General features: G+C 47.1%; 1 protein-coding gene across 4 annotated transcripts in view; it reads left to right on the plus strand.

Annotated features, from left to right (window-relative positions):
• CACNA1D (calcium voltage-gated channel subunit alpha1 D) overlaps positions 1 to 20074 on the plus strand; it is a 286732-nt gene that overhangs the window by 123452 nt on the left and 143206 nt on the right. For all 4 annotated transcript variants that reach the window (XM_087825031.1, XM_087825030.1, XM_087825033.1 and 1 more), the window contains exon 4: positions 16539 to 16678. In XM_087825031.1, the coding sequence (XP_087681157.1) occupies positions 16539 to 16678 (140 nt within the window). The remainder of the gene's footprint in view (positions 1 to 16538; positions 16679 to 20074) is intronic.

Raw genomic sequence — 20074 nt, forward strand, 5'->3', positions numbered from 1 at the left:
CCATTAAGTTAGGTAGTTCCAGCAACAAATCCACCTGATACAAACTTGGCAACGAACTGGGCCAGTTCTTTTTGTTTGTTTGTTAATCCTCACTGGGGGATATTTTTTCCATTGATTTTTTTTAGAGAGAGTGGAAGGGAAGCAGGGAGGGTGAAAGAGACGGACAGACAGATCAACGTGTGAGAGACACATCAGTTGGCTGCCTGCTGCACGCACGTGCCTTGACTGGGCTGGGGATCAAACATACAACCCAGATATGTGCCCTTGACTGGGAATTGAACCCACGCACGGCCCTTTGGTGCACAGGCTGACAGTCTAACGACTGAGCAGTACCGGCGAAGGCCATAGCCAGTTCTTGGTAAGCATATGACTCAGCTGTTGAGAACAAAAATGTGTAAGCTGTCTAGAAATTAACCTAGGAGCCATGCAAATTCATTATGGCACGGGCATTCGTCATTATCTTTTACACAGAAGGAGCGAAGGATGTCAGTTCCTCTGACGAGTTGGTTGAAAGGACATCAATTTAGAGAGCTGCTCCTGTATTAGAAAAGAGGTCAAGGCCTGAACGTCTCCCCTCAATTCCCAATATAATAGCAACCATTTATTTTCTTGCATGCTACGCATGTTATCTCATTTATTCTTCCAACTACACTTTCAGTGGTCAGGAAAGCGAGGGTCCCAGGGATGAAGCGACTGTGCGAGGTTATGTAGCTGGACGCAAGGGACCCGTGAACCCAAGCTGACTTCTAATTCACTGGGCTCACCAGCTTAGGACTGGCAGCCAGAGTCATCCAGTCAGAGTTCAACTTTCCTTACCCTGGCTTAACGGACCCCTGGTTGTTGAGAAGAGGCAAACGAATGGAGTGTTGGCCCTGCAGAGGCGATGCAGCCACTCGTGTCTCAGAATCCGTCTCTCTGCCCTTTACTGGCTGTAGCATCGTTTGTCTCTCTCTGCACTCTCATGCCTGGGCTGTAAAAAACAAACAAAAAACCCCAAGACTGGATGTTATTGTTGAACTTCTTGTTCTGGATTTGGATTTTTTTTTTTTCCTTTGGCATTTGAGCAGAATCACAAGTTGTAGAAAGTAGTAATTTCCAGACATTTGAGGTCTGATTCAGCAGCATAATACTGTAATTAACGGAAAACCTGTATCTGTTTGCTCGGCCTTATCCTAACGCACTGGGGTGTTTTACAGATAATGGACCTACTACCTATTTAGAACATAGCTTCTATTTAACTGTTTAGGCTTCCATGGGTTGTGTTCAGATATCTCAAAGTAATCTGGATACAAGTTTGCCTGAGCACTAAATTCATAGGGATGTGACTGCAGAAAGTGCACTATACTGATGTACGAAGGCAGCTTTAAAATACGGAGTACAGAACTTAAGCCGCTTGCCAGTGCTCTTCGGAGGTGCGTTATGAAAGGCAGAGCTCCCGCGCAGTGATTTCAGCCGGTCGCAGTGTTAATGACTTCTGAATTGAGGCAGTTACGATTAAGCCTGTTGCGTTTTTCAACACTAATCATTATTGAAATGAGGATTGATCTCAGTGATCATGAAGCCATTAGAAAGGCATCTGTGCCTGAATTAACAGGCCGGATGTAGTTTTGAGCTTCAGCTGGCCAAGCAGGACGTTCGTGGCTGTGATTTCAGGGTGCTTGTTTATTTGTGATCTTTCCTGTGTTTTTCTGAGCCTTCAGCACTATTTTTTGCCATAGAGTACAAACGGTGGTGGTGGAGGGTGCTTGGTGTGCCCCTTCGGGCCTCAGCATTGGGGCAATGCCAAGTGAGGCTGAGTAGGATGGTTTCTCGGCTTTGCAGACCCCACCCTTGATTGACAGGAGGTCCTCCGCCCCCCCCCCCCCAGGGCTTGTGGGGACCCTTCTGCGGTGACTGTAGCCCCCGTATTGAGGGCAAACCACGTGCCGGGCATTTCCACCATCACTGTTCACCCTCAGTTCCCTGAGGGTGGTGGTGTCCGTTGAGAGGACAGGGAAGCCGCTGCTGGGGAATGGCAGGGCTCCCCCCAGGGCCAGGGCAGAGCCACGGTTTCAACATGTTCGTCATCACAGCTGAGGGAAGAGTCATCTCATTCTGTGAGCGAGGACACGCAGCATGCTTTGAAGTGTCGGCCTCGGGCGCTATAGAGCCATGTCCCAGCCCACGGCCTCTCCTAGAGCCCTGGGTGGGGGGAGCCTCCTCCCTCCCTCCTGGCCCCGGGGAATCAGACGCCCCCCTGCCCTGACAGCCCTGCCCCCAGCAAGGAGGAGTCGCAGACGACGTAGCTTCGACGGGCTCTCTTGTCCTGCGAGCCCAGGTGGGGACGCGTAACCCAGGTCTTCAGACGCCCCTGTGCCCCCCGCCCTGCTTCTCTCTGACCTGTTGTCCAGTGGGGGTGCCATTTTACTTCCTGTCCTGGAATTTTTGGGAGCCTTTCCCCACAGGGACTGGAGGTGATCAGGGAGGCGTTCCCCACAGGGACTCGGGGTGGATCAGGGAGCCGTTCCCCACAGGGACTGGGGTGGATCAGGGAGCCGTTCCCCTCATGGACTCGGGGTGGATCGGGGAGCCGTTCCCCACAGGGACTGGGGTGGATCAGGGAGCCGTTCCCCTCATGGACTCGGGGTGGATCAGGGAGCCGTTCCCCACAGGGACTCGGGGTGGATCAGGGAGCCGTTCCCCTCATGGACTCGGGGTGGATCAGGGAGCCGTTCCCCTCATGGACTCGGGGTGGATCAGGGAGCCGTTCCCCTCATGGACTCGGGGTGGATCAGGGAGCCGTTCCCCTCATGGACTCGGGGTGGATCAGGGAGCCGTTCCCCTCATGGACTCGGGGTGGATCAGGGAGCCGTTCCCCTCATGGACTCGGGGTGGATCAGGGAGCCGTTCCCCTCATGGACTCGGGGTGGATCAGGGAGCCGTTCCCCTCATGGACTCGGGGTGGATCAGGGAGCCGTTCCCCTCATGGACTCGGGGTGGATCAGGGAGCCTTTCCCCACAGGGACTGGGGTGGATCAGGGAGCCGTTCCCCTCATGGACTCGGGGTGGATCAGGGAGCCGTTCCCCACAGGGACTGGGGTGGATCAGGGAGCCGTTCCCCTCATGGACTCGGGGTGGATCAGGGAGCCGTTCCCCTCATGGACTCGGGGTGGATCAGGGAGCCTTTCCCCACAGGGACTGGGGTGGATCAGGGAGCCGTTCCCCTCATGGACTCGGGGTGGATCAGGGAGCCGTTCCCCACAGGGACTGGGGTGGATCAGGGAGCCGTTCCCCTCATGGACTCGGGGTGGATCAGGGAGCCGTTCCCCTCATGGACTCGGGGTGGATCAGGGAGCCGTTCCCCTCATGGACTCGGGGTGGATCAGGGAGCTGTTCCCCTCATGGACTCGGGGTGGATCAGGGAGCTGTTCCCCTCATGGACTCGGGGTGGATCAGGGAGCCGTTCCCCTCGTGGACTTGAGGTGATCAGGGAAGATGGGTGGGCTGCGGGTAGGTCAGGTCTGCTGGGCACACGCCCTGTTCTCCACGTCTAGCTCCAGGGTCTGATGCTCCTCCCGCCTCCCGGTGCTCAGTGTGCTGGCTCTGCCCTTCCCCTCTGGGCTCCACTGTCTCCATCGGCCAGAGGACAGTGCTGCGGGGCCTCTGGAGTGAGTGCCTTCCTGTGGGCACTCTGGCTCTGACATTCAAAGCCTTCGGTTTGGGGCTTTTCTGTCCTCAGTGCCCCAAGGCAAGCATACGTGTTCTTCTTTCCCTGGCAACTCCCATCTTGGTCTCGCACACCTTCTCTCCTCCATCTCCAGGTGACCTAGAGAGTGCTGACACCCAAGGCGGCCCCAGTTGATCTCCTAGGACGGGCAGGGAACTCACTTCCCAGCCCTGGCCCGAGTCTGTTTCCTTACCTGAGCTTCAGTTTTTCCTCTAGAAGCCAACTGCAGGACATGGACTGCCATCCCCATCACGTCCTGGGTTGGCTCTTTCTATTAGGTTTGTTTCTTGGGTTTTGTGGATACACGTGTGAGGGGCAGAGAGTATGCGTGAGCATGAGAGTAAGAGTGGGTATTGATCCCCTCTGGGGTCTAATGCTGGGTCCAGGTTATTGGTTCTTAGGTCTGTGTTTTCAACTTTCTTCTTTTTACTTTGGCCGTCAGTAGCAGGTACATTTTCTATTGTAACGCCCACACATATATATGTATTACTTAAAACACAAGTTTGATGGAAAAATACAAAACCCTGACATTTTCTATGGATTCTGATAATTTCCCATTCTATTTTATGTTTCAGAAATGGCTGGCTATAAACCACAAAATTAACTTCATATGTATTCCATTTAAAAAGTTCTGTCTCTTCCAGTACAGTATAAATTCCATAAAGACAGGCAAATATTATTCCACCTCATATAATTGGTGCTCAGTTCATATTGTGTGCTGATTCTTCTCTCTGTGCAGATCCTTTGGAGAAATACTTTTCTGTGCAGAGAAACAATTTTATTCAAAAGACAAGGTGACTTGTGTCACTCATCTGATTTCCTTCTCTCCCATTAGCTGTTAGAAATCACAGAGACATATTAATAAAAATGTGTCTACACATATATGTCTTTGTAATAGTCTTGTTCCTATTTCATTTTCCTTTTTTTAAATCTTATTTTTCTAAATATTTAGAGTTTCAGATGACTTTAATAAAAGATAGTCAACGAGAAAAGTTCACACAAATCAGGGATACCTAGAAGTAGAGATAGAAAGCCTCCCCTCCAGGCCAAGACCTTGCTCTCTCAGGCAAGCCACCTCACTTTTGGGTGTCTGCACTGCAGACTGGCTTATTAGATCTTTTCGGACATCAGGGGTCATATTATTTATTCATATTGTTCACACTATTCCTGTAGTGATGTATCCTTCCCTACCCTTAATATAGATCTGCCACCTTCTTTTTAACAACCATAGAGCATTTCCTTTCTCAGCTACTTCAAATTTTTATGTTCTTGCTGCTTAGAGTTCTTTTTTGGAGCAAGATAGGTACTAAATAAAAACTTACTTTAAAAAGAACAGTAGAGAGTATTAACTAGCCATAGCCACCTGAACAGATAGAGAACCCTCTAGTGACGGCTTCTGGAGCCACCCGTTTTCCTAGGAATGGAACTGCTTGTAGGAAGCCTGTGTGGATCCTGAGCTGGGGGTGGGGGGAGAGTCCTCCCTCCAGCCTCTGGGAGGTGGTAAGTGACACATGAGAGAGATACTTGACTGACAGGAACAGATCATTGCAGGTGACCCTCCGTAGCTCAGAGCCAGTCTGCAGAGACTCAGTCTACTCAGTCATTGACTTGTGTATTGATTTCCACTTCAGGGCCACAATGGGGTGGTGCCTGGATTTTAACTTAATTTTACTTTCTAATACTAAAGCAATGGTGAATTACAGGCATGGAATTAATCTTCTGAGTAAATGTATGAAACACTTTATCTCAGTTATGCACTTCACACTTTGTGTTTTTAAACGTTGATTCATAAGTTTATGTAGGAATAAATGATCTATGTTCCTGTGATCTCAGCACATTCATTGGAAATAGGTGACTACGAATTAGGGTTGCTCATCCCTCAAAGTGGGTTTTATGGTGGCAGTAACAACTGGTGAGTTGAATGCCGCCTGCTCCCGTGACCCACAGATGTCCCCCTTTGGTTAGCAGTGAAGGGAGGAGGGTGACACAGGGTCTGGGAGCTCGGCCCTGGAGGGGTAGGAGCAGGTTTAGATGGGGCTCCCCTCTCCCTCAGAGTGTAGCAGTGCTAACCCAGCAGGCCCACCGGAGGGAGACGTCGGCCCCGTGGCTGCGTTGACCTGCAGGGTCGGCTGTGAGTCAGCCGTTGTCCCAGTGCTGGCTTAGGGAGTGGTTAGCGGTTGCTTTGTGCAGGCCCTGTGCTGGTTTTGGGTGGTGGCCAGTACTACGCAGGACATGTTACAAAGACAGTAAAATGAGCCAACATCATGGAGTGCACTAGGCACAGACCGTGGCTCGTGTTTTATCCATGTTGCCTCATTTGTGCTCAACAACAAACCTGGGCATGTTCTGCCTTTCATAGTCTCATTTTATGATGAAACAGCTGCGTGAGAAAGTGTAAAGTCACTTGCCTGAGTCCACAAAGCCAGTAAGTGGCAGAGCCAGAACCTGACCCCAGGCTCTTTGCCTCTGAGCCCCTGACTGGACTCTTTCTTAAACGGGAGCAGCCCCACCCACCAGGTACCAACATTGTACAGTTAGCAGCTGTGACCTCCAAGGAATATCCCAGGTTACTCAGTGGAAGTTGCGTAGGTGACCCTAGGCTAAGGTCATTGTGGTGTGAGCGGTGGGAAAACACAGAGGCCCAGGTGAGATTTGACAGACGTGGGAGGTGTGGTTCCCCACCTGGTGGGTGTCGTCAGGTCTCTTCCCATTGACTGGCAGGAGTAACTTAGTGTGTGTGACCCTCATAGGTGAAGGTAAATAGTGATCCCTTCTCTGCCTGTCTTACTCTGTCGCTTGGTGAAGCAGCTGAGATAAGATGCTGGGAAGTTTCTTTTGCCCAAGTGTGCAAGTGGGATGTATGCAGGGGGATGAGGTGAGATTGCAGTTATAATTCAGATGTTAGGGGATTAAACTACATAGAGATCTGAAAGGCTTTTTTCTAGCTCTGTTGATGGAAAAAAGGAATGGCTGTTTTCTTGTCAAAATGAAATGTTTGGTTTTAAACTTACTCAGTTCCTGCCATTTTGAAGTGTTTGCTCATTTCTTTCCAGCCAAGGAGATAGACCTGTTGGAGCTTTGGTTCATGTCATGCGAATTAACCAATGCTAAGAACAACAGGCTTCTTTTCTAAAACAATGAGTGTTTGGCAGTTGTCCCATGAGCCAGGCCTCACAGATTGCAGGGAGGCAGTGAGCTGCTTGATCAGCCCCAGCAGGATATATACTCCCACGGCCATCACCTTGACCTGAGCTGTCAGACAGGATGGAAAGGCCTGGCACTGTTCGGAAGAAAAGCATGACTGTAACTCCAGCCAGGAGAGGGTGAACGGGGTGCTGGCTGAGTGTTAGGACTGCTCTTAGGGTTCCCTGACAGTGAGACAAGAACTTGGCCCAAGTGCTTAGACATGCAGCCTTGGGGTCACGGCTGTTTTTCCTTTTTTGTGAACAGTGTGGTCTTGTTGTTTATTGATGCGAAGTTCTCAGTTCTCTGGGGCAGTGAGAGGATTCTGTAGATGGCTCTTGTCCTTAAGGTCGTGACAATCCACAACTCATACATGACAACACATCCAATAGGTTACCTTCCCACCTAGACAGGGGCTCCTGAAACAGGCCAGTGCCTCTCCCGTCTCTTCTTTTTCATGGCCTTGTACAGAGTTGGTGCCCGACTGTTATGGTTCACTTTCATGATTAAATGCCAAACTTGTGGTTCAACTTTCAACTCTAGGGTAGAAAATTGCTTTGACTCACGTGCCCACTCCCGTCAGTGGTGATGCCCCACTGGGCACCTTGTGATGGCTGGTGAGTGATGTTGGCTATAGGGGTCCCTGGGGAGCAGAGGCAGCAGGCACTTGGCAGACATTCGTCTTCCCTGATAAGTACATCAGGCTTGCAAAAGAGGGAGCAGAATGTCCCAGAGGAAATAAGACTCCCTAGTTTTCCCTGAAAGGGGGGAACAGGATTTAGATAAACAGAAGTGGTTTCTGTCGTGGAGGAGAGCAATCACAACACTGGAGAGTCTAGTGCGTATGACACGTGTGCAGGACGTTTTGGGAACTGATACTGGAGCAGAGGGCGATGTGGAGAAGGAAAGGGGAATTGAGTAGAGCGGGGGCCTGTACTTGGTGGGGTTGTTGGTATGCAGAACACAGACAGATTGTAGAGGTCCTTGGGGATGCCAGATGGAGGAATTTAGATGTTACAGTCCTGTGCTTTTTAGGAAGTTTTTCCAAATGCTCCAGACACAGTTAGTGGCTCCATCCCCCCATCTCCCCACTGGAGATTCCCAGTACTCTGCTTTAGCTTTGATTGGCGTCTGCTGTGTCATGAAATTATTATATTTGCATGTGATGTCCCCTTTCAGGACATGGACAGTGTCTTGGCCATCCCTGAATCCCCAGTGCTCAGGACTGCACCTGGTTGGAGAAGATACCAAATAAATCTTATTGAATTAAATTGAAATGGGGTATCTGAAAGCTGAGCAAGGTGGGGTGGAGGTGGACAGTGCCTTAGTGTTGAAGCTGGGTGAAGAAGCACATGGCTGCCAACCATAGACCGCAGCCACGGCCAGGGAGCTCAGAGTGCGTGTCCCAGGATGGGCGGAGTAGGAAGCAAGGCAGGTCTGAGGGCATCAAGTTTATAGGAGTATGTAGTATTCAAGAAGCCAGTTGGAATTGAAGATAGCAACAGAGAATGGATGGGGTTAAAGGAGGCAATTTAGAAAGCTGAGCCTAGGTGAATTTCCAGAGAAAACACTTTGCAGGGCTCATGGGTCCTGTGCATAGAAAGTTACCCTGAAGCCTGGGGTTTAAAAGGAATTGCAAAAGAGTTGAATCTCTTGAGAGATGAGGAGCTGCTGAAGATTCTTCTAGATGCTTCAACTTTCAGAGAAGCAGAGTGATCCATTAGGCCCCATGTGTTTAGCGAGGACTCTCTTGTTGGTAATTGACCAAAAACCCAAGCCCAAACTGGCTTGATTTATTGGATTTTGTAACTGAACAGCCCAAGGTAAAGGGGAGAATTTTGCCTTCAGGTTTAGCTGGATCCAGGTGCTCATACCTAAGGCATCAGAGCCAGATGCTTGCCTCTGCCAGAGTTTCTCCATCTTTCTGTTTGATACCCTCGCCCCATTTTTCGACTCTATCTCAGAGCTAAGGACTTCTTGCCTATTGGCTGAAGTGAAGATCCCAGGATTAGCTCCAACTGGACCTGGTTGGCATGCAATGGGTAACATGCCTGTCCCTGAACTAGTTGGTAACTTGGGCCACATGCTGACCCCTGTAGCCTCTGGACCAAGAGTAGTAAAGGAGCAGTTCTTGGGGGAAGGTCAGGGTGCTGTTACCCAGAGAGTTTTGCTAGGGGACAAAACCAAGAATTAACCACCCTACCCAAGCTGCTAGTTTTATTCTTGGCAGCAAAGCAGCAGCTGCCTCTGCTGGGCGGGTGAGCAAGTGGACCACCTCCAGAGAGTGCGCCCGGTCAGCCTCCTCCGCCCGACGAGCTGCTGCCCTCTTCCTACAGACCAGGTGTCTTTAAAGCTGGTCTCCAGAGTGGTCAGCCAGGCCACCCTGCTGGCCTCCTCCATTCATCATCTCAGTACATTCTGATGGCATTCTGGACAGTGGCCCTCCCCACGTGGGTGGTCTTGGGGCACTAGACTATTGTGGGGTCTCAGGAGAGACGTCTTCAGAGAGTTTACAGATCCTCATGTCAGTGCTCCCTTTCCTGAGGCTGAGAGCTGTCTCGTTTGTCCTGCTCCATCCTGCCCTGGGCAGCTTTTGACTTTGGAGTGTGTGACTGACAGAAGAGCTTTCCCGCCCTGTCACTCACTCTGAGTTTCACTGTCACCTGGGTGTGTGGGGTGGTTGTCCTTGCTTTATAGATGAAGACGCTGAGAAGCAGAAGGGTAAAGGACTCCACCCGGGTGACCCAGATGTAAAGACTAGAATTGGACTTAGGACACAAATGTCATCTAAAGTTTATACTTTTAAGCTAAAGGTGAAGAAAACCAGAGGCAAACGGACTTTTATAGCTAGTCTCTTCATGGAACTATGGTGTTAAACTACCCACTGGAGGCCTGCTAAGTACATACTTCATTAATACCTGTAGAGAGAAATGACCTTGGTTTCCATCTTAGCTGAGCCGAGGCCTGCCTGCTGTCACCCTCCTGTGGTTCACTCACCAGTTTTACTAGAGACCGAATGGCTTATTGAAACCCTGTGATTGTGGCTCTGTGGCTCCCTCGTCGCCTCCTGTGGGAGGGTCTCAGCAAGCCTGGCCTGAATACGCTGGCAACTCCTGTGACCCAGTCACTTGTCAGAAACAGCTGCTGCTCTTGGTTGACTATCTTCCAGGGGTCTCTGGCCTCATAGAACTTCCCTCTGACTCCTGTGTCTGGATGTTGCTCATCAGGTCCCAGAGAATTGTAATTTTACGGCTGGAAGAGCTCATCTGATACATTCTGCTCATTTTACAGATTAGACACGGAGGCCATGCCCCACAGCCTGGCACAAGAGGCCCTTCCTGGCCTCCCTTGAGTGGCCACTCAGCCTCACTCTGTCCCTCCCACCTGGCCCTCACTCCCTGCGCGCCTACTGCTCTGACTGGATACAGCTGCCCACCATTGTGAGTAGGGAGGGTGCACTTAGGGAGCAGGATGGCTCTGCTGAGGGGCTTTTCCCTGACCCTTAGGGATGGTTTCCTGGAACAGGGCAAATCCACGGGGCCCTTGTATTATTGCTATGGATTGTTAGCATCCTTCAAAAATTATATGTGGGAGCCCTACCCCGAACATGATGACATTTAGAGATGGGCCTTTTGGAGGTACTAGGGTGGGGCCCTCATGATGGGATTAGTGCCCTTATAAGCAGAGCTGAAGAGAGGGATCTTTCTTGCATTCTCTTTCTATACATACAAGTACCAGGGAAAGGCCAGGTGAGGAAAAGGGAGAGCTCTCACCGTATGAGCCAGCACCTTGATCTAGAGACTTCCCAGCCTCTAGAACTGTGAGAAATAAATTTCTGTTGTTTAAGCCACCCAGTCTATGATATTATATTGTGGCAGCCTGAGCAAACTAAAACAATTATGGAACTTAGCAGAAAGGGACACTGAGTAATGTTTGGTTGGAACTTCTCATTTTGCCGATTTATTTATTCATTTATAAATATTGAGCATCTGTTTTTATGACAGGCCCTGGGAATACAATGATGCATGAAATAGAAATGGTTTCTAATCTCAGAAAAATTATCATTTATTGGGAGAGTCAAATATTAAATAACTTAAAATTTGCAAATAAGGTTATGAAGAAGTGTAATGAGTTTTGACAGCAACTAACAGCATCTTATTTTGTCTGGGAGGTCAGCAGTGGTTTTGCTGATAAAGTGTCATTTAAGCTGAGCCTTGAAGGAAGAGTAAAAATTGGCCCAATGAAAAAGCAGGAGGGGGGAAACCATGCTGGAGAGAGGGGATGGAATGTAGACCTGAATCAGTGGCTGAGTCTGGGCGAGCAGAAAACATATTATGAATGGTTGCAAGCCGGGCATTCGTTCCACTCAACAGTGTTGGGCTTGTTCTAAACCTGCGTTGGAGTTGTGTGCTCTCTCTGGAGAAGGGGGTTTCCATATGTGGGGGTAGGCACACTGTGTGGGCAAAGCCAGGGTGGCAGAAGCAGAGGAGGGAAAGCGCCAGCATGTGTGGGAAGGAGCAGGTGGGCCTGTGATTTGGACTCAGGAGAGAGGTGGGGAAGTTGGAAGGGGAAGCTAGAGAAGGGGGGAGTCATGAGGACCTTACCCACAGGCTCAGGCTGGGATTGAAAGGGAGAGTCAGGTGAGAAGTTGAGATCAGCTGTTGTCTCAGCAGTCTGACCATTATTCCAGGCTTGTTCTAGAAAGGGTTTATGGTAACTTAGATACCTACCCTACTTGTTTTGCTTTTTTTTCTTTTCTTTTTGCTTTTTGATACATATGCTAAGATCACAAAACCCCATGGTTTTATAGCCCCCCCCTTTAAGTCTAGATTTATTGCTTCATTCCTTCCCTTTTTTTCTTTTCTACTTGCTATTAGCACCTGTGAGTGCTTTATGTATGCCCTATGTATGCCCAATATGGTGCCAGGTGCTGGGCACAAAGACGGAAGAGGTGATCCCTGCCAGTAGGGAGCCCAGGACTGCAGGACACAGAAGGGATGTGTGTGTGTGTTGGGGGTGGGCAGCTGCTGCCAGGGTGTAAGCCAGGGCAGCCTTTCCAAAGACGTGGACCATGTAGGTGGATGTGCAGAGTGGAGAGGAGTGGAGAGGTGTCTCTCACCTGGCACGTGAAGCCTTTGTTGACCTTTTGACAGCGGGTTGGGAGCCCTGTGAGGGATCAGACTGTCTGAGGAGGACCTGGGTGCTCAGGGCTGGCCGGCTGGATGTCCGCACCACAGCACTAGTGAAAGGATCCCTGAGAATAGAGAGCTGACAACCAAGTATAGGAATCGAAGGAGTACTAGTAGTGCAGCCAAGTTGAGGACCCTGGCTCCTCCCACTCCTGCTAATTGCAGTTTCTGTTTCTCAAGGTTTGTATAGAGGTCACTGGTTTAGAGACTGGTCTTCTATTTGGTGAAACTTCAGTGTTTAAAGAAAATAAGTCAGGTTTCAGAATTAAATTTGGGACCTTTATTTCTCTGGTGGCTTGAGGTCTTGAGGGACTTTTATTCATATGTAGATAGTCTCTGAGTAAGAGGAATTGGTGGTGGCTTCTTGAAAGGAGGTTTGACTGGCCCTGCCCACAGGACCCCCGTCGTGTGACTCTGCCTGGCAAATGCAGGGAGATTGGGTGCAGGAATCATTTACGCTTTTTTATTTACCTTAGGGTAGGGCTTTAAGGGGAAGCCCTGCCCAGGGACACCCCACTTCATGTCCAGTTCTGGAGGGTACTTGCCTGGCTCTTTCAGCCCCATTGCTTCGTTCTTGCTGCTGTTCCTTCCTCCATGCGCCCCTCTATCCTGGACAGACTCCGTGTCTTCTCCATGGGACACCTGACAGGCTCCTTCAGCTCGGAGCCCATTCCCATCTCGCCCAGTTAGGAACCTGGTGGCTTCCTTTTCAAATCACTAACAACATGCTTTTCTCTAATGAGCAGTTTTTGTGTGTGGAGTAAATGATGACCTCCCCTTCTCATAAATTGTTGTTTTGCAGGATTTTTTTTTTTTACACTACATTTGCTTAATGTAGAGGTATATTTGTTTTACAGGAGTCCTTTTTAACAGCAGGCTTGGGGACCGGGACAACACTGCCTTCTAGGCATACAGGTCTGTTGTGCTCTCCAGGCTGTAGTTGAGTTGGCATCATGGTAGTGCCTCTGTAACAAAGCATCACATTAAAGCAAGGTTGTATTTCTTATAATCAATTCCATCAAGTGATGCACTGAGGAGTTTGGAAAGAGAAACCAAATGCTTTAAAAAGGAGAGAGGAGGACAAGAGAAGGGCATAAAAGAATCCTAAACAATTCAGTTATACTAATGGCCTTGTACTATTGTGGCAAAATTACTTATAAATAAAAGCCAAAGAGGAAAAACAAGCTGAGTTGGGCAGGTGTACTCTCTGTTCCTTGCCGTGTTTTTCTGCTCTAAAGTGAAGCACTGTGTTGACGTAGGGATGTAACTGCTGTGAATATTGATGGCAGCAAAAACCTTTCCCCCCATCTGGCCTAGTAAATAAAGCAGACAGGATAAGAAGGGAACCGAATTGTAAAATCAGTGTGCTGTTTTCAGCTTACCTTGTTCCCTTAGAACTCCAAGTCTCCAAAACATATCGACAATCTACATTTGGTGGTCAGGGTCAGATTTCAGTAAATGGATTGGGATTTTCAGGGATTTTTGCGTCTGGTTAAAGGAACAGAATTGCTCTTCCTTTTAGCTCTCAAAGTTAACGTCACTGCCTCACTGAAGCCCTCCTGGATCTCTCCTCCCCACCCAATAGCAAGGTGGGCCTCTGTTCTTCAGAACATCCACAGTGGTGTGAATGCATCTCCTGTGGGAGCACCCCACTCGGGGATCTGGCAGTGAACAGGAAGGGGAGACTTGCTCGCATGAGGTTACAGGGACTATGGGAGAGTAAACAGAGTCCTGGGAGGTCTGTGTGTGGCAGGAAGGGGGCACGCATGCTGCTGCTCTGGGAGCATGTTGCAACGTGCTCACAGCCTGGAGTGCTGGGCAGTGTGGGAGAGGTGAGGTCATGGTCTCTAGGAAGGTCTTCACAGCCTGGAGGAGGGATTGGGGTGCATGGGATGAGCCAGCCCCAGGACAGGCCTGTTTCTGGGGAGGCCTGGAGGAAGCATGGGATGGAAGTTGCACAGGACCTAAGCTTAAAAATTTTTTTTTATTAAAGTATAATTGGCATACAATATTATATTAGTTTCAGATGTACAACATAGTGATTTGACATTTATATTCTTTACGATGTGATCACCACGATAAGTCTAGTAACCACCTGTCACCGTGCAAACTTATTATAACATTATTGACTATATTCCCTGTGCTGTATATTACATCCCCATGGCTTATTTATATTATAACGGGAAACTTATGCTTCTTACTCCCCTTCACATTTACACCCATCCCCACCTCCCTCTTCTCTGGTAACCATCGGTTCTCTTTTCTTTTTCCCTTTTACTATCTAAGTTTATTTATTTTTGTTGAATTTATTGGGGTCACATTGGTTAATAAAATGACATAGGTTTCAGGGGTACAATTCTACAGTACATAATCTGTACGCTGTATTGTGTGTTCGCCACCCAAAGTCAAGTTTCCGTCCATCACCATTTATCCCCCCTTTACTTGTTCTCTGTTTTGATGAATCTGTTTTTGTTCTTCTTAAATTTTGCATGTAAATGAAATCACATGGCATTTGCCTTTCTCTGTTTGATTTATTGCACTTAACATAATACTCTCTAGGTCTATCCAGGTTGTTGCAAATGCCAATATTTCATTCTCTTTTTATTTCTGAGTACTACTCCACTCTATGTTGTGCCACATCTTCCTTACCCAGTCATCTATCAGTGGGTACGTAGGTTGCGTCTAGGTTGCTATTGTAGATAATGCTGTAGTGAACATAGGGGTGCATATTGAGCTAGGCTTTTAAAATGGAAAGCACACTGACTCTGGCTAACTCACAGCACAAAAGGAGTTATTAGGCTGCTATGATGGTGTGCTGAGGATCAAAGGGCACTGTGGAGGGCAGGTTAGGAATGACAGGCGCCCAGTAAGGGAGAACTGATGAACTGGCTTTCTGGCACAACCAGTGGGGCGTCAAGAGTGGGGGTGAAGGCTGGGGTACTGTAGTGGTTGGATGGTTCCCCTGGTGGTAAAGAGGAAAGATGCCATGAGAAGACACTTGGAAGTTCAGCTGGGGACTGGAACTGGCCAGCAACAGAGGGGTAGCACTGGTGGCAGATGGCTTGAGCCCAGGGTGGCTTAGGCAGTCACATGTAACAGCAAAATCTTTGCAGAGGAGAAGTGGATTAACTCTTTGTCCTTATCAGAGGGCTAAAGATGCAGACTTGCTCTTTGTCACTTACCTCTCTTGGGACTTTCTCTGTGTGCATGTTAGAAACCTCTCCCTCCCCACCAGACGGAGCTTTTCAAGGCTGGCGGCCACAGTAGAGACAGTTTTCTAACCTGGCTCCGGGGATGGGGCCCAGCATGTGGAAGAGGTGCTCACTTAGTGTTTCCTGGGCCAAATTTACTTGACCCTGTACTCTAGTCATCTTAATAAGTAGGGTCCATGACTTCCATTTTCCTAACATTGCTGACTTTCCTCAGGTCCCACGGAGTAGAATTATTATCAGTAGAGGATATTATGGCCCATATGGAAGAGCTTACTGATGAGTTTTCATTTAGTTTTTATTTCAGGATCATCTTACCAGAGAATGCCTCTTTTGTTAAGTTAATCACGCACATTCTGATTGGTCCATATTTCTATTTAAGCTGAAGCTGCATGAAGAAAACAGTTAAAAAAGAGGAAAGAGTCAAAATTTTCAGACTAATGGATGTGTTTTCTCTACTCATGGAGTTGCAGGAGTTGGAACCACAAAGGGTCTAAGAGTCACGTAGCCTGAGGGCGGTATCTCAGAGGTCTGTGGCAGTCACACGGGAGTGATGCTGGGGCCGTTAGAAGGTTGAACCTGGCCTGGGAATGTGCGTGGTGACCACTCAGCAGTGTCATCCGAGAGAGGTGGCATGCCAATAAGCAGGCAATGGGCTTTCTGTCCTGAATTCACCCCTCTTACTGTGCAGATGAGGAAACTTAGGTCTAGGGAAGAAGAGGGGCTTAGCCAAGGTCACCTTGATGCTCAGTGACAAAGCTGACCCTGACTTAGAGGTCAGACATGAACCCAAGAGCAAGGGGGAGTGGGAGTACCTTCTTCTCTCCCAGATGACTTTCTGTTCAAAGTCACTGTGAGGATCTTTGCTGCACCCTTGTGCTTTTCTGGGCGCGATTTGGAAGCCTCAGGAGGAAAACATGCTGCGTTTTGCAAATGTGTGCAAATAGCAAACATGCCCGTATGTCCGCCTCCCTCCCTCATTGCACATGCATCAGGGCAGGTGGCAAAATGCAGTCATGCCGCCCCGAGTGAGAAGTGTTTTACACTTAACTGCTTATGAGAAATTCAGCGTTAGAATGAAAATGCCTTCCTGGCCCAGGTGCAGTGTTAATTGTTCCATTTCTCTTAATAAAATTTTGCTTGGAGGAAAATGCTTGGATATGAGAGATTGATTCTAACATTCTAATCTCTTTTTTTAAAATATTTTCTTCTTCTCCCCCCTCACTCCCTTTCCTTTGTTTCTCTTCACAGGAAAAAGTAGAATATGCCTTCCTGATTATTTTTACAGTCGAGACATTTTTGAAGATTATAGCGTATGGATTATTGCTACATCCTAATGCTTATGTTAGGAATGGATGGAATTTACTGGATTTTGTTATAGTAATAGTAGGGTAAGTCCCTTTTATTTTTGGGGAAATGTTTGTTTAGAAAATGGGAGGTGGGGAGTAACAAAAACAGTGTCTTTTGAGGAAATATGGTTACTCCTCTGTGCCAGTGACTGCAGCCAGAACGTGTCAGGCATTCTCTGAAGACTGACGATGCTGCTGTCAATCTCTGGGCAGAACTGGTTTGAAATGCTCTCATGGTTTTGCTCTGGCCTGTATGCCTCAGTGGTTAGTGTTGACCCATGCACCGAAGGGTCTTGGGTTCGATTCCCAGTCAAGGGCACGTACCTGGGTTCAAGTTCGATCCCTGGCCCTGGTCAGGGTGTGTAGAGGAGGCAACCAATTGATGTGTGTCTCTCACATCGATGTTCCTCTCTCTCTCCCAGTCTCTCTAGAAAATCAATGGAAAAAATACCCTGGGGTGTGGACATAAAAAAAAAATCTCTCATGGTTTTTACTCGCACTTTCAGTAACGGTTGTAGAAGGAAGTCTAAGCTCCTGATGTGAGAGGGTTCATCTTACAAGGCCTCTGGTTTCCACAAATAGGCCAGCCCTGCTGGTGATTTGAGTCAAATGTGTAGAGCTCTTATATTTAGCACTCCGTTAAGTGAAAAAAACCCCACACAAAACAGTAAAAAAGTAATAAATTTTTATAGCAGTGAGGTACTCTGCTGTTCAACATCCCTTGAGCAAAGCTATTAATTCTTTCTGCTGACTTGTGGGGAAAAAGTTTGGCATGCTACTATCCCATTTTAAATAACAAAACAAGTGTTTGAATAATATCAGATACCTGGCACGAAATGAAATAAGCCAGAAAATGCAGAGAAGCAGGCATTATCCTGGAGTCCTGTCACAGGAAGAAGATACCAGCGGTTTTATTTGAAGGAGAATGTTAGAATGAAAACCAGTGGCCTGTGGTATTCTGGTCCTTCCACGCCTGCACATGTTGCCAGCAAGAGAAAATTGAATCTGTGCCAGAGGAATGCTGGGCCTTTGGACCAAATACACGCATAGGAAAAGAAAATACATCCCACTGCTGAGTCTTGGTTACCTGGCTATAAAATGGGTTGCTTCTAAAATTACATTTGGTCCTATAGAGAGAGATTATTAAATGGCCTCTCTGTTTTCATTTCTATGATCTGTTCAACTACCTTTTATAGTTGGGCAGGATAATTTATCTTTTGGATGATTCTTTTATCCTCAATCCTCTGGCTCTTTATTGGGAGGCTAATCTAGCTGAATATTGGAAGAGTGGGATGAATTTTGAGCCTGTAATTTCAAACCTACGAAGTTAAAATGTGACTCAAAATGGTGACCCAGTAGGATAATTAGATTCATGGGGGAAAAGTTAGCTTTTTGCAAAACCCACCATAGTGTATTAGCATTTAAGGCATCACAGCAAAGGTAGTGCCGCTAAAATGAACAGGTGGTTGATGTGTGCCATATCTTCCTGTATTGGTAAACTCTAACAGGAATGGCTAGCAGGAGTCTTGTAGATCTCTTGATTCTGGAATAATCTTGCTGTGCCTCTTCTGATCCTAGACTTCCTGTTCAGCTAGAGGATGGAGATTCTTAGCTCCATTGCTTTTGTCCCTGCTCTATAGTCACCTTGGCTTTCTGCCTGGAGACATTTTTCAGACTGTAGTACAGCACAGAGAGGGAACCAAGCACAGTGTGGTGGTCTTGTTGGGACAGAATCAAGAGTTCAGGGAGGCTGAGGTGGCTGAAATTTGAGAGACATAGAGTGGAAGAGGAAGGAGCTATCCAGAGAAAGAGCTCTATAAATATACCTTAGAGTCCTCTTGAGTTTTGACTGAAGACTAAGCTACAATTACAGGGGTGAAATTCTGTGAGCCAGGCAAAGAACACTATTAGGGAACACCAACCAGAGTGGAAAGATGTCACTGAACACACTGGAATGTCAGTAGAGACTCCAGAGGGATGTTGAATTAGAGATAAACTAGCTTTAGGGCAGGGGTTGGCAAACTATGGCCAACAGGCCAAATCCAGCCTGCCACTGACTTTTATAAATAAAGTTTTATCATAACATAGTCATATATTTGTTTACAGAGTTGAGTTGAGTAGTTTAGATCCACAAAGTCTAAAATACAGGATGGGGAAAAAGTAGGTTTACAGTTGTGAGTCTGTGAAACACAGTTGATTCTTGTATAATTTATTAATTATTGTATTATTTTACATATAAACAACTATAAACCAACTTTTGCCCCACCCTGTAGTTGCTATATGGCCCTTTACAAAGTAAGTTTGCCAACCTCTATTCTAGAGTAAGTACTACCTGAAACCCTTACTAATAATGTTTGGAAAGGAGCCTGAAAAGAAGCAGACTGACATGGAAATAACTTAACTGCTTGACAAAACTCTATACTCTTTAAAGGAAGACAACAAAATCCAGATATTTAACAATGTGTCCAGCATCTAGTCAAATATCACTGAACTTATGAAGAACTGTGACCCATACCAGGAGGAAATTCCATCAATATAAACAGACCTAGAAATGACAGAGATGATGGACTTAGTAGAGAATTATTTTACAGAACTTTAAAAACAGCTATTATAAATATGTTCATGGATTTAAAGGAATTCATGACTACAATGGCGAAAGATGGGGCAATATGAAAAATACCCCAAATGGGATTTCGAGAGCTGACAAATATCTAAAATGAAAATTCTCTGGATTGGCTTAACAGCAGATTAGAAAGAGTAGAAAAAAAAAAAAATCAAGGAACTTGAAGACGTTGCAACACCACAAAGAGTAATGATGGATAAGAACATGAAAACCACCTCGGTGACCTGGGGGACAATATCAAGTGCTCTAGGACACATATATTTGGGATTCCAGAAGAGAGGAGATAGAGGGGAGACAACAAAAGATATTTGAAGAAATGACTTCAGATCTTCTAAATGTGATGAAAAACATAAACTCAGAAATCCCCGAAGCTCAACAAAGCCCAAGCAAAATAAGCATGAAGAAAGTGACATCAAAGCACATTATAATCATAATGGGATTGCTCAAAACCAAGGATAAAGAGAAGATCTCAAAAGCAGTCGGAGAAGAAAGATGTTAGAGACTTTTTGTTAGCAACTATGCAAGCCAGAAGACGTCTTTAAAGTGCTAGGGAACCTAAAATTCTTATTCAGTGAAGATATCTTCCAAAATTGAAGTTAAAAAAACACAAAATGCCTTTCAGACAGACCAAAGCTGAGACTTCATCGTCAGTAGACCTGCATCTCAACAAATGTTAAAGGTTTTTCTTCCCACTGAAGGAAGATGACACCAGATAGAAACACGGATCTGCAAAAAAAAAAAAAAGGAATAAAGAATGCCAGAAAGGGTAAATGCCTGGGTAACTATTGAAACACTTTTGTCATTTTAAAAATCTC

Source organism: Miniopterus natalensis, chromosome 15 (genome assembly GCF_054644295.1).
Source record: "Miniopterus natalensis isolate mMinNat1 chromosome 15, mMinNat1.hap1, whole genome shotgun sequence".
In the NCBI taxonomy this organism is placed as follows: domain Eukaryota; kingdom Metazoa; phylum Chordata; class Mammalia; order Chiroptera; family Miniopteridae; genus Miniopterus; species Miniopterus natalensis.